Below are 13,112 nucleotides of genomic sequence, written 5' to 3'. Positions count from 1 at the left end.
TTAACTTCAAACAGTTTCATTCATCTTTATCCTGCATTCACGGTGCAGTTCCTTCGGCTTCTACTGTTTCTACTGTTTCTACTGTTAGGGATATAATATTCTAGACTTTAACAAAGTTCTTTTGCTCTTTGGTTCTCTGAGAAATTTGGGGTAATGAATGTAACAGTTGGGCTGTAATATTTCCTGTATTGCATTAATGCAATACAGGAAATATTAAAAAAAAAAAAAAATCAGACATATTGTATTTGAGATCTGAAAGACTTTTCCTTTGGCCTACAACACTGTGCAGAGTGCAACATAATTTTAGGCTCATCGCTGATCCTTACCACAGAGAAATAAAGAGTAAGCAAACAAGATGCCTCAAACGCAGACGACTTTAAATGCAGTCTTTCTTGGAAAGTATTAATGTGTTAACACAACAATCACATTTTCCACAGTCTGGCATATTATTAGAAATGTTTTATTGGTGATTTTTTTATCAATCAATTTGCGGTTGATTAAACATCCTGTTTAATCGAGCATCAGGCTTTTGAACCTTGAGTGAAAAGTCCACCACTGGGCAGCCCTGCGTTATGCAGCCCAGAGAAACGATGTCCACATGTGAGGAGAGATACAGAGCTACGTTTTCTGGCGTGACTCCTCCACTGGCTTCTATCAGAAGAGCAGAGAACTCCTCCTTCAGTGCCTGAGCTGTGACTCGGAGCTCCTGCAGGTGAAAGAGGAGAAGTGTAACCATGGAACAAAAACAACAATCACCCTGGGTCTGTGTTTCTATAATATTCGCCACCTGAGGTTGAAAGTTGTCCAGCATGATGACGTCTGCTCCCGCTCTGGCTGCCTCCCTGCCCTCCTCTGCTGAGCGACACTCCACCTCAATCTTACTGCTGAAGCCGCACACTGAGCGGGCAGCTTTCACCACCTGGGGAGCAAACGGGGTTGTGCGTTTGTGTTTGTCTGCTTTTTAGTGAGCACAGCTGACCTGATGAGAGCTGTGAGGCCTGAGCTACAGAATCTAGATAAAGGAAAGTAAAACAGACAAGCTTCCTCTTCGCTTTCCTGTGCAAAGAGGATGACTGCTTTCGGTAATCTCATGACCTCTTGTGAATCCCAGTGTTTTAAAATAAAATAATTTCACAACTTTTGTAAAACTATGTTAAAAAATTATGTTAAGGCTTAAAATCCCATAAAAACTGAACAGAGTTTTACATAGATTAATCTAAAAATTCAACTCAGGAATATTTCTTTTGCCTAGACGTAGCATCCTCTCAAATATCACCTTAGAAACAAAATGCAAACACAGGTATGCAGACTGATACTGCCAGTCGCTGCTTTCGTCATTTTTCCTCAGTCTTCTGCTTCTGTTATTACTCACACTTCTTGTGATGCATTCTTGTTTTGCTTCCTCTTTCAGGGCTTATTTATTGTTGAATTTCGGTAACAGCAAAAAAAAAACAAAACCCAAACCCTTCCTTCTCATGTATTTTTGCCTGCTTCAGTCTCCTGCATTGAGTCCCCTCTCTGCCAACACATGACAGACGGCATCAAAAACAAAAGAAAACATGTCTACATGTAATCCTGCTTCTGTTTGGATGTTGCAAACAGAAACATGCCCCTTTGACAGTCAAAACCGTTACCTCAAGCTTTTGGTTTTGAATGTGCAGGCTGTCTGAGGTTTGTTGTTGATATAAAGTTCCCTGAGGTAACTGTAAATTTACAAAACAAATCTATGGGGTGTTTTTGCCTTCATTGTATACTTACAGTGAAGACAGGCAAAGAATGTGAGGAAGGGGAGCAAGGAGGGCACAGAAAATCAAAATATTTCATTAGAAACAGTGCAGCAGTATTGAAAATATTGATTCTCAAAACCTTTTCAAAACTATAGGAGTAGCTTTTGGATGGATGCATTCTTTCTAAAGCTGGCAGGGGCAGGAACTCTGGTTGCAAAAATAAATCAGACGGTATAGAAGTCTATTAAGAAATAATCATTTTATCACCTCAGATAACACTTTCCTGGTTTTATGGTCTGAAACTGAAAACATGATTATTATTTTTTACATTTTCTTATTTTTGTCAATTTTATAAACAAATAGAGTAAAATAAAGATAACCCCAAACAAACCTGAATCTTCAGGTCCCAGAAACCACTGGGTGATATCATGGTGGCTCTTTTATATACAGCCTATAGACGTTTCATGAAGCCCTGCTGTCTCTTGTTGATAGTTTTTGAGGCTTTTGAATCAGGTCTTCAAAATTCAGGATCCAACGTTATCAAAGACATTACTTTCAGTCTGCTGAACTTTATGCTGGAGTTTAGATTACTTACATTTTATGTACTGATCTTTGATGCCCACCTCTGTGATACTTCCCGATGCCCACACATGATTGTCCTTTAACATCACCATCCCACTCAAATCTTGTCTGTGCATGGACACGCCGCCAACCAACATGGCATATTTCTCCACCAGACGAAAGCCCGGAGTAGTCTTACGCGTGCCAGCCACCTCCCCGTGCCAGCCGTGTGCCTTTGCAATAGCCTGGAGCTGAGAGCAGCGGGTGGCAATGCCCGATGCCCGTGCCAGGCAGTTAAGAGCCGGTCGTTCCCCGAGGAGGAGGGAGTTTGCCGGGCCCCTCACCACAGCCGTCAGGGTGACAGCATCTTCACCTGTGGATAAAAGCAGGTAATATAAAAACGGATCTGAATAAAAGTCTGTAATTTACTTTGAGAGTAATTTACAAGAAGAAAACTGAATTTTCACTTTATGGAAAAAAAACTTTTATTCGTTCCCTGTTGAGTGGTTGATGTCATTTCCTGTTCCTATACTTTCAGCAGATATGTCGTTATGCTATTAATCTTCTTTTAGTGTTGTGTTTTGCCTTTTGGCTCCATTGTTGTTTTCCTACCAAAGATAGTTCTCTAGTTACTTGGAAATATTTTGGGATTTTGCTTCAGGTATACTGTATGCCCACATTTTAGTGTGTATGTGATACAGCTCTCTGTTTGCACTCTACAACCTGGGTTTGCCATTTATCTGTACTCCAATTATAAAAACTGTACAGAACTCTGTTTTGGTAACTATTCTCCATGATGTAAATATGTAAAAATTGTGTGTGTTTCTGTTCTGTGTCCTGTTCTGTTTGTATATGTGTTACAACCAAATTTCCTCTTGTGGGACAATTAAACTATTATTCTATTCAGTTAAATTATTTTCTGTTATATATTTACTGTTGTTCATATTAAACATGGCCAAACTTTCAGATGATGATTATGTCAGAGTATGAACAATTAATCTGTGTGAGCTGAAGGCTGGTGACTCAACCTTAGCTATCTTTTTTAACTCTTTGTTCTTTTGAAGTCAAAGAGAGTAACGATCTAATATCAGTGTTTCAATCAAACGGCTGGAGATGAGCACAGAAACATCACCCACCTGCTGTTCAAACTTTCTGTTTAAACATCAGCCAATCAGAGAAAAGTTGTCTTAAGCGGGGATGGGTTAAATAGCTTGTTTCAGACTGGATGAGCTGAGAGGTCACACCAAGACCCAGTGTAGAACAAATAAGGATTATTTTGAACTGTGAATCATGCAAAGCTACTCTGGTGCCCAGTAAAAAAAAAAAATATGGAGCTGGGAATGAGCAGAAAAAGAACCCTCCAAAAAACTCAAACACACTCGATAGTGCTGAATGTTTCACACCCACCCATGACAGTAAATAGTCATGTCTTCTACACCTACGTCAACTTTATACTTTTTAACTGATAATGGGACTTTCTCATTATCAGGGATTTTTTCTCCCTCAGACCTTCAACCATTGAATCATCAGAGCTTCAGAGGCCAGAAAGTCTCTAAAAGTAACAAGTGGGGCAATAGAGGCAGCAGCAAGTTAGCTTTATGTGGTTTCACACCTTTTCTGTTAGATGTTAAACTGGCTTCTGAAGGCCCATAGAATACATGATACATTTCCATTCATTATCTGCTATCTGACTCATGTGAAGTTCTTTGCTACTGCAAAGGTCACAAACACAAATTCACAGAACTTTTCTTGTATTTTACTGCTATGGAAGGAACTATGCAATGCCTACCGATCTCAGTTCCTTCCTGGTAAATCCAGTCCACTGTGCAGCCCACTTCAGTGAACACTGCTGTGAAGAAGGGACACCCAGCTAGGATGCTGTGTGGAGTTTTACACAACAACCTTGCTTCCACTTCCCGTGAGCCCACACACACTCCTGCAGGATCAAAGTTTGGCGTGTCCTCTGCCAGCCACTCCCGTGCCAGCCGGGTCAGGGTGTGGTGTGGGACTGAGTGCACAGCCGGGTGTTGGCATGGTGGAGACATACTACAAATGAGAGAAAAGAAAGTGATGAGAAACTTCAGTTGCTGGGAATGTTGACATGAAAATGAGAAATGAAAGCTGATCATAAGTCAAAAAGTCAAAGTGCTTTCTTGTCCTTTAATGACATGTCAATTCTGAGCATGTAGACAATCTAAATCTTGTTCCTTTTTCTTTCTAGTAAAGAATGGTAGTGAAGGAATTATAGAAAATCACAAATAGTGGATATTAATCTTTATATTGCTATCAAAAACACTTAGAAAGAGAATAGTGCCTGTGAAAACCTCAAGGAACAGAAATCTGGCACATACAAAAGTGAAGATCAACGACTGACACTGTGTGTATATACACAGGCGTACATTTTCATAAACATCATTTACATCTTATTTGTAAAGCTGTGTGAGTTTTTATCTCAGCCATTGTGGAATTCTGCCTTCTTTAATTTGCACACACAAAAAAATAATCAGGAAACAGGTGATGCTTAAAAAAACAAGCAAATATTATTTGTTATTTCTGCTCTAACCCTAAAACTTTAACTCAACCCTGAAAGTCCACAGTGAGTTTCACTGTGGAGAGATTGTATTTGTCTGATATTAGCTTCTTTTCACTGGATGTCTATTAAATTCAGAACTTAATTAAAATGCTTCATCTTTCACACAAAGTTCTACAATCAGGCCACATCATAGCTTAAATACTTCATATGACAGTAGAGTGCTTCACTCTCACACTGTGGTTCTTCCTCGGGCCCTCCTCCTGTGGAACCAGCTCTCAGTTTTGATTCAGGACAGGATTTAAATCGGCCTTAAATCTTCACTTTTTGACAGAGGTCGAGTTTGGGCTCAGTGTTATTATCCTGATATAGGCTCAGACTACTGTAAGACTTCCCATGGTGCAGTGCGCATTTTCCTCTATTACCCTCTTTATACTCGTCATGGATTTGTACACTTTCACTAAATGTCATTAACTTTTGCGTTCACGCTCCTGAAGTTTGCGTCCTTCTCTCTTTGTATGCAGCACATGGCTGCCCCTCCCTGGTGTTGGCCTCTTCCTGTTATATGGGAGTTCTTTCTCTCTACCATCGTCACATTTTTGCTTTCAGGTGGACATAGGTATATAATTAAAGTAACAACTTCATTTAAGTGCTATTTATGATGTGAAATTGAGACACTAATTCTAGAAGTGGAGAAGAGGAAATGTGTTTTTCTCGGGGGAGGCGGGACGATCTTAGTCTTCAGCTCAGTGAGGTAATTTGCTCTGAAAAGGTTCAGAACAAAGGGCAGAGGAGGGGGAAGGAGTGAGGGGAAGAGAGATATGGTGAAATCTACAGCAAAAGATCCCTGTGTGATACACTGTATTACTCATGCTGTTAGTTTAATCCACTTCTACACGTTCAATCTGATTTTCTACAGATGAAAAACGGGTGGTTTTTCTGACAGTTTTGTCCTGTTAAATAGTGGGCCGTTCTTCCTCCCCACTATCACTGAGTAGTGTTCGCAGCCTTTCAAAATAAAGCATCTGGAATCTGGAGATTGGCACTATATAAACACAAGTAAATTGATTCAGGACATGTGCATTTGCCTGATTCCTGTGCACGTGAACAATTTTGTCATTCAAAAGACACTCAGACATTCATATGATTTTAACATATATCTCTGGCTGAGGCATGGCAGTGAAAAACAAGAAGTGCTGTTTCATCACTGGGTGTTGTGTAATCTTGTAATCTTTTGTAATCTTGGTTCAGAATTCAAAACTAAAACAAAAAAAGACAAAGAAAAAGTCAGGTCAAAGTTCAGAACCAATGAGTCTCACGGACGTTTGAAACAAGATGAAAGCTGCACCCACGATTACAAAAAAAGTTTTATCAAGTTGATTTGAAGCCAGCGGACACATTAATCAAACAAATATTAGTTTAAGGAAGGCATGGATTCAAGTTTAAACTGAATTCTGGGAGATCAGATGATCTTACTGCCACATCCTAAACTTACATCAGATGATAGCATTAATGATTTAGGTCCCTGAACAGAGCTGAACTGCTAAATATGAATTACTGCAGGTGAGAATATCCTCTTATTGTGACTGTAGTGGCTCTCACTAACAGATGGGTTTACAAGTAAACAGAAAATATATACAAAGAGAAGAAATAAAACTTCTATGGAAATGTTTTTGTTAATTTTGTCACGGTTCTGGGTCGCTGACGCAGCGTTTTGAGTTTATTGTTATTATTTTCTAGTTTCTCCTGATTTTGTATTAGTTCTTAGCGTTTAGTTCTTGTATTTTTAGTGTTTTATTATTCCTAAATGTGTTCTCCCCCCCGTGCTCTGTTTGTGTCCCCGAGTTTGTGTTGAACAGTTTGTGAATTTCCTGTTTTACTTTGAAGGTCTGTGTCTCGTTGTGTCTAATTAGGTTCAGCTGTGTTCCCCTTTGGCGTGTCATTCCCTCGTTACCTTGTGTGTATTTATAGTGTGTGCCTGTCTATTTGTTTGTTGTCAGCTCGTCTGTGTAATTTGGTAAACCTCCGCGGCTCTCTGCTCGCTATTCTCCATGTCCTTATGTTTTCAGGTTTGTTCATTAGTTTTTCCCAGTCTAGGTTTTAGTTGCTCCCTGTCCATGACAAATTTTGTCATATAAAAAATTATATAAAGAGTTTTTCAAGTAAACAAATTTAAACAGGAACATCTCCAGAAAGAACCAAAACAGGGATACAATAAGACAACATTAAAATAAGAAATGATAAATAATAAAACAGTACAAGTACTAAAATGAATTCTAAAGTGTAACTCAATCCAATAAAACAGTAAAATGTTAATTTAAAACATTAATTAAAACAGTAATGATCAAAAGTAAAACGTCCTTATTAACCATATTTTATTAAAACACTAAATGTACAGTTTTAATTCACATTTAAATGCTTTAAAACATGTTTTTTTTAACATTATCATTCCTTCAATCCAACTTTCACAAAAACATGTTGAGCAGAAGGATAATTACAATCACTGCGTATTCAAAGTCTGTTTTATGATTGGAACAGTGCGATAAAAGTAAATAAAATATTTACTTACGTCTCCTTCTCTATTAGCCAAAGTAGAAGTGCTGAGCACAGAGAGCCACTGGAAAAATGTTAACGTGGAATTTGACCCCAAGTCCATGTTGGAATGTTTACAAGAGTTAACACTGCAGGCTTTCACAATGATCCTTTTGACCACGTCTGATTTAAAGGTTGCTGAGGTCAGGCTGCTTATTTGTAAAAACGACCTGCAATAAATTCAAAGTTTTCAGCCAATACATCCGAAAAACACGCCGAGACTTTTTAGTGTGTTAATAAAATATTACAGGTTACAGATTCAGTGAATGAGTCACCTGGTCCTATTGTGATTAAAATAGATTAAGCATTATTCGACTTCTAGTAATTCTAGCATTTCAATAACATTGAACAGAACATGTTTTTGGTTTTTTTGGTTTTTAAGAGCCAAAGAGAAGTGAGTTTGAGCCCCTTTCCAGTGATACGGTTCAACAGTTTCTTTAGCTCAAGGAAAACAAGCACAGGAGGGGATGTCAGCGAGGACAGCTGGGAGATTGGACAGGATGGAGGGAGATCTCACCGGGAGAGAGCAGAGTTTGGTTAGACCAGGTGAGACTATTAAAGAATCCACAAGGCGAGTCATGCAAGGTGAGCGAGGTTCCTCACCTGGAGATGTGTGGGAAGGATGATTAAACAGAGTCACTGGTTTGCTTTGGGGTGGTAGATGAGGGTAATAGGAGGATGGGCAGGCACGCGAGTCACCCACTGGAGGGTTCAACAGGAAATGACTAGCTCAACAGGGACAGATAAAAGATTCTGAGGCCTGAACTGCTTTTCAGAAACTCATGAAACACCAGAAACCAGAGAGACAAGAACACTCAAATAGAGCGCTTAGAACAGCACAGGAAACCCACTAGGGACTGATTACCACTCTGAAGAGACACAGGGCCAAGGAGTGGGAACCCCGGGGCTCCTTCCTAGACTCAGAGACCGTAAGAAAATGAGGCCAACCAGTGCGGGAACATGGCACACGCTGTATTAATCAGAATTTGTCATTCACACATTAAAGAACTGGTTTCCAAGGTAAAACTTGGAATATGTTTTATCTCTGCTTGGACTGGTTCCTTTAAATCTGCATGCTTCCAGCCAAAATTGACTAAAAAAGAGAAAAAGTTTAACTATACCACACCTTGTTTTCTTGGAAAAACAAGGAAGTGAAATTGTCAGAGCTGGATACTAATGCAGAGTTTCAACAGAATGAACATTTTTAAAATGCTGTGAGAGCAAAAACCTCATTATGCTCTTTGGACATGCAGGTGTGTGTCTGCAGGAACCGGCCCAAACAGAGATGTATAAAAATAAAAGCAATCGGTGGAAAGAGCCACTTAGCAACGTGGACCACTTGTAAAGGGTAAAGGTTATTCATGGAGTCATTGCTAGTTAAGGTTAAATGAGTGCTTGCCTCAACAAGGCTCTGACTCTATGCCAGCCTGGCTAAACAATTGCATTTTTTCTATTTAGATTTATCACGTCCACATTATACAACTTTTTTGGAATTGGGTTTGTATTCCTTTTGGTCTTGTGACTGCTCTTAAAGTTATGTTTGCATGTTTGTCATCTGTGAAGCTACATTTGTGATGGTTTATGATTAGAAGTGGTCTGTTTTAAAAAGACATTTTAAATCTCAAGAAGACTTTAACAAGATGAAGAATTTATATAATAATTAAAAACATATTCAGATTTTGACCCCTCGGGTGCATAAGATCCTCCTTAAAGCTTGATGACCTTGGCCAGAGATGTTTTATGTATTTCTGAGGGAGCTGTAAACTAAAAGGGAAAGATTTGGTTTATTTTACTAATCTGCTTTATTTCTTTTTACGCTTTTAAAAAAAAATTGTTTCCAAGCTTGCATGTTAAACTGTATTGTTTGTTCTTATTCCTAATTTTATGATCTTTCTATTCCGTGCCTTGGAAAGAACTTTGTAACTTAACAGATTTTTATTATCATCAACACCAGAGAGTGGTTCTTACAAGGCTCTTATTCACTCTCAGATTTGCAGTTTTGATTAGATGGAGGTAAAAAAAAATAATTTTTTTGCTGAAGTGTTTGTAAAGACCGGGACAAGGAGACCTGCTGTTTTCCCAGAAATCTCCCAAGTGTCTTCTAATCATAGAGCCATTTTTAACCTCACAATTGTGTAGCTGTTATTCCCTAGAAGTGCAGTTGTTAGACAAAGCATTGAACTGTTTCTGAATTTCCTCTTACAGGGCTTGCACAATTCTGTGGTCCCTGACTGGATTGAGAATCTACAACGTCTTTTATCATTGTAAAGATTTGTGTATGTTATTTACAAAAAAAGAAGAAGAAGAAGAAGAAGAAGAAAGAAAATTTGACCCCACATCTTTGTCTTTTGTCATTTTCACATCCATGGCTGTGAACTTTCTGCATAAACTCGTGAATAGTGGTTAACAACACTGGTGTGTGTATATGTGACCATGGTACATACATTCAGTTTAAATGTCTTTTCTGACGTGAGAGTTTACAAAATGGACTTTATCTTTATTCAATATGGCCTAAAACTAGTGACTTACTCCGTGAAAGGCTCTTAGAAACACTTAGAAAAGTGTTTATTAAGGCCACAGATCAAAAAAGCTGAAGGTTGTTCTCTCATAAAGAGGCTGATCTCTTATTGGAAACAGGTATGAGAGACAACACAGGTGGGGTTACTCAGTGTAAGTGATTAATCCAAAAGGAAGGTGAAGGTTACCACAGTGTAATTTCATTAAGAATTACAGAAATAAAACAGGAAGTTGCAAAACTGAAACCCAGCATCATGAGTTTCCTTGTTAAAGACTATTACTCACATTCTTACGCATGGAAATACATTGCATGTGTCTTTCACATTGAAAAAACCAAATCTTTCAGAATATATTCAGAATATATATTTGTCTATCTTTCAGACAGACAAATGACAAATGGCTAATCTCCTGTAACCAGATATTGTAACTACTATGTTTAAATGTAACAGAAACTGAGCATTTTTTGATTATTACATAAGATAATGTGATGAATTAGGAAAGAATCAGCTGTGATGAAACACAGCGCTCTGTGAAACAGTCAATGAAACAATGGACAAACTGTCTCAGCTCTGGTTGTTTCCCAACACTTTTTAAGCATGCAGTTGTTCAACCTCTTCTCAAAAAGCCTAATCTGGATCCATCTATACTCTCCAATTATAGGCCCATTTCCAATCTGCCCTTTCTGTCCAAAGTACTGGAACGAGTTGTCCTCAGGCAGCTCCAGTCATTTTTAGACAACAACAGTCTCTATGAGACAGAGAGGACAGATGGTTTGAAAGAGGAGTGAAAGAAGCATCTATGTCCACTGTGAGCGACCATCTTTGAACAGAGGCGTTGGTTTACGACACCAACTCTCTGCCATCTATAATCCAGTTTTGAGATCCCTTCCCAGACGCCTTAACGCCCACTCACATCCTGGGCCATCTGACCTCAGGAATTCGCATGATAAGGTGGGGCCAGGTTTCACAATGAACACACCCGAAACTCTGGCTGATTGGGACCCACACCCAGTTTCACACCTTGGCTCAGGCGATTAGAGGATCATCAGGGGGTCCTTTTGTCCCTCTGTGGGGGGTCACTCCCACTAGGTTTATATCTGGGACTCTCCACCATTTGACCTTAGAACTGAAGAAGCTTCTCGGATGAGAGGTGAAACGTCTTCAAGCAACTTAAAGAAGTCCAGACGCTTTTCTTTGCAAGCTCCTTTGACTACGATGACCTGGATGACTGAGAACCTTCACAGACAGTCTCTATGAGAAGTTTCAGTCTGGCTTTAGAGCTCGTCACAGCACTGAAACCGCCTTACTGAGAGTTTTTAATGATTTGCTTTTAACTGTAGACTCTGGTTGTGCTGCTGTCCTAGTAACCTTAGACCTGACAGCAGCCTTCGACACTGTTGATCACAACATACTGTTATCCCGCCTAGAACACTGTGTCGGTTTGAAAGGTACTGTTTTAAAGTTTTTCCAGTCCTATCTGGATAACAGGAGTTTTTCTGTTCACCTCGGTGAACTGTCATCTCCCAGAGCTCCTTTAACTTGTGGTGTACCTCAGGGGTCCATTCTAGGCCCCCTGCTGTTTACTGTGTATTTGCTCCCTCTGGGCGATGTGCTGCGCAAACATAATGTGTCCTTCCACACCTTTGCTGATGACATTCAGATCTACCTCCCTCTGAGGTTAGACTGTAAGGACTCTCTGCAGCCGTTATTCTCCTGTTTGTCTGACATTAAGACTTGGATGGCTCTTAACTTTCTACATCTAAATGAAAGTAAAACTGAAGTCATTGTGTTTGGGCTTCCTAAAGACCCCAACCTTTCCTTTGACTTTATGGGACCCCTAACTTCCGAATGTACTTCCTCCATTAAGAGCCTCGGTGTTACTTTTGACAGTGCTTTTAAATTTGATAAACAAATCAGCTCCGTAGTCAAGGGATCTTTTTATCATCTACGGATTTTAGCTAAAGTCAAGTCCTACCTGTCCAGGAACGATCTAGAAAGGGTGGTCCATGCTTTTATTACTTCACGACTGGACTACTGTAACTCCCTTTATGCTGGTTTAGATCGTTCCTGTCTGCATCGCCTCCAACTGGTGCAGAACGCTGCTGCTCGCATGCTGACTGGTTCCAAAAAGAGAGACCACATCACTCCGGTCCTCTGCTCTCTCCACTGGCTCCCAGTTGCTTTTGGGATTGATTTTAAAATTTTACTGCTGGTTTTTAAGGTTCTTAACGGTACTGCACCTCCTTACCTGGCAGAGCTTCTTAGCATTTACCGCCCCAGGAGATCTTTGAGGTCAGCAGACCTGATGCTTTTAGATGTTCCCAGGTACAGACTAAAGACTAGGGGAGAGAGGGCTTTTGCTGTGGCTGCACCCAGACTGTGGAACAGTTTACCTCCTCACATCAGATTCTCCACAAGCCTTGGAACTTTTAAAACTGCTCTTAAACTCACCTCTTCTCATTGGCTTTTAGCAAGGTTTAACTTATTGTTTTAATTTATTGTTTTATCAGTGAGGTGTTTTATGTACTTGTGTTTTATTGTATTTTATATTTGTATTTTATTGTACAGCACTTTGGTCAGCCTCGGTTGTTTTTAAATGTGCTTTATAAATAAACTTGACTTGACTTGACTTGACTAACTAGCAACAAGATGCCTTCCCTCTCCACAGATGACTACCACAGCCTCCTGCAGAAGATTGCAGTACTGGAGACAAAAATTCATCGCTTAGAAATAAACGTGGAGGTAAATGGACTGTGTGGAAATGAAACAACCTTGCCTTTGATTCAAAACAATGGCGATGAGCAAGCTAGTACACAGCTAAGGAGCACATATAACATGACCAAGAAAGTAGACTCTGTGCATTATAATAAATCCTCAAGCGATAATCCCCCCTTGGACTGTCTTGGTGCAAAACCAAGACATAAATCATGTCTCCTGGTAGGGGGAGGACGTATCACAGGCAGGGCACAGCGAGCTGAAATCTCTGAAACCGGCTGGCCTTCACTTCCTACGAGACAGAGAAGCTCTTCTACCCTGTATACAGGAGGAAACAGGACTGGACAACCGTGAATAGGAAGGTTAACAACAAACCTCCAAAACAACTGAATGTCAAACTGCAGAACAAATTTGCTCCACTATCAAAGGACCCTGGATCTATATCGGACAACCATCCATCTAAATGAATCA

The 13,112-nt window shown here is 39.7% G+C and overlaps 1 protein-coding gene across 1 annotated transcript; it reads right to left on the bottom strand.

The window, feature by feature from the left end:
- Positions 1-463: 463 nt before the first annotated feature.
- Positions 464-7,459, bottom strand: LOC146573299 (nicotinate-nucleotide pyrophosphorylase [carboxylating]-like). Its single transcript, XM_085278024.1, has 5 exons — positions 7,388-7,459; positions 4,078-4,334; positions 2,351-2,661; positions 788-919; positions 464-706 (listed from the first exon to the last, which is right to left on the bottom strand). Exons 2-5 carry the CDS (start codon positions 4,331-4,333, stop codon positions 479-481), a joined length of 927 nt encoding a protein of 308 aa, XP_085134150.1. The 5' UTR covers position 4,334; positions 7,388-7,459; the 3' UTR covers positions 464-478.
- Between the last annotated feature and the right edge of the window lie 5,653 nt (positions 7,460-13,112).

This window comes from Mchenga conophoros, linkage group LG6 (genome assembly GCF_057382185.1).
Source record: "Mchenga conophoros isolate Kocher_MC1m ecotype Shallow Benthic linkage group LG6, M_conophoros_male_GT1.1, whole genome shotgun sequence".
Taxonomy (NCBI): Eukaryota; Metazoa; Chordata; class Actinopteri; order Cichliformes; family Cichlidae; genus Mchenga; species Mchenga conophoros.
Note: the sequence above shows the minus strand (reverse complement) of the source record. Positions and strands in the feature narration are given on the sequence as shown.

Excerpts from the sequence above, each read along its gene's own strand:
- LOC146573299 (XM_085278024.1), bottom strand. The coding sequence starts at position 4,333 with ATGTCTCCACCATGCCAACACCCGGCTGTGCACTCAGTCCCACACCAC. Across the intron at positions 2,662-4,077 it reads CCAGGAAGGAACTGAGATCG|GTGAAGATGCTGTCACCCTG; the intron begins GTAGGCATTGCA and ends TTTTATCCACAG. Across the intron at positions 707-787 it reads TGGACAACTTTCAACCTCAG|GAGCTCCGAGTCACAGCTCA; the intron begins GTGGCGAATATT and ends TTTCACCTGCAG.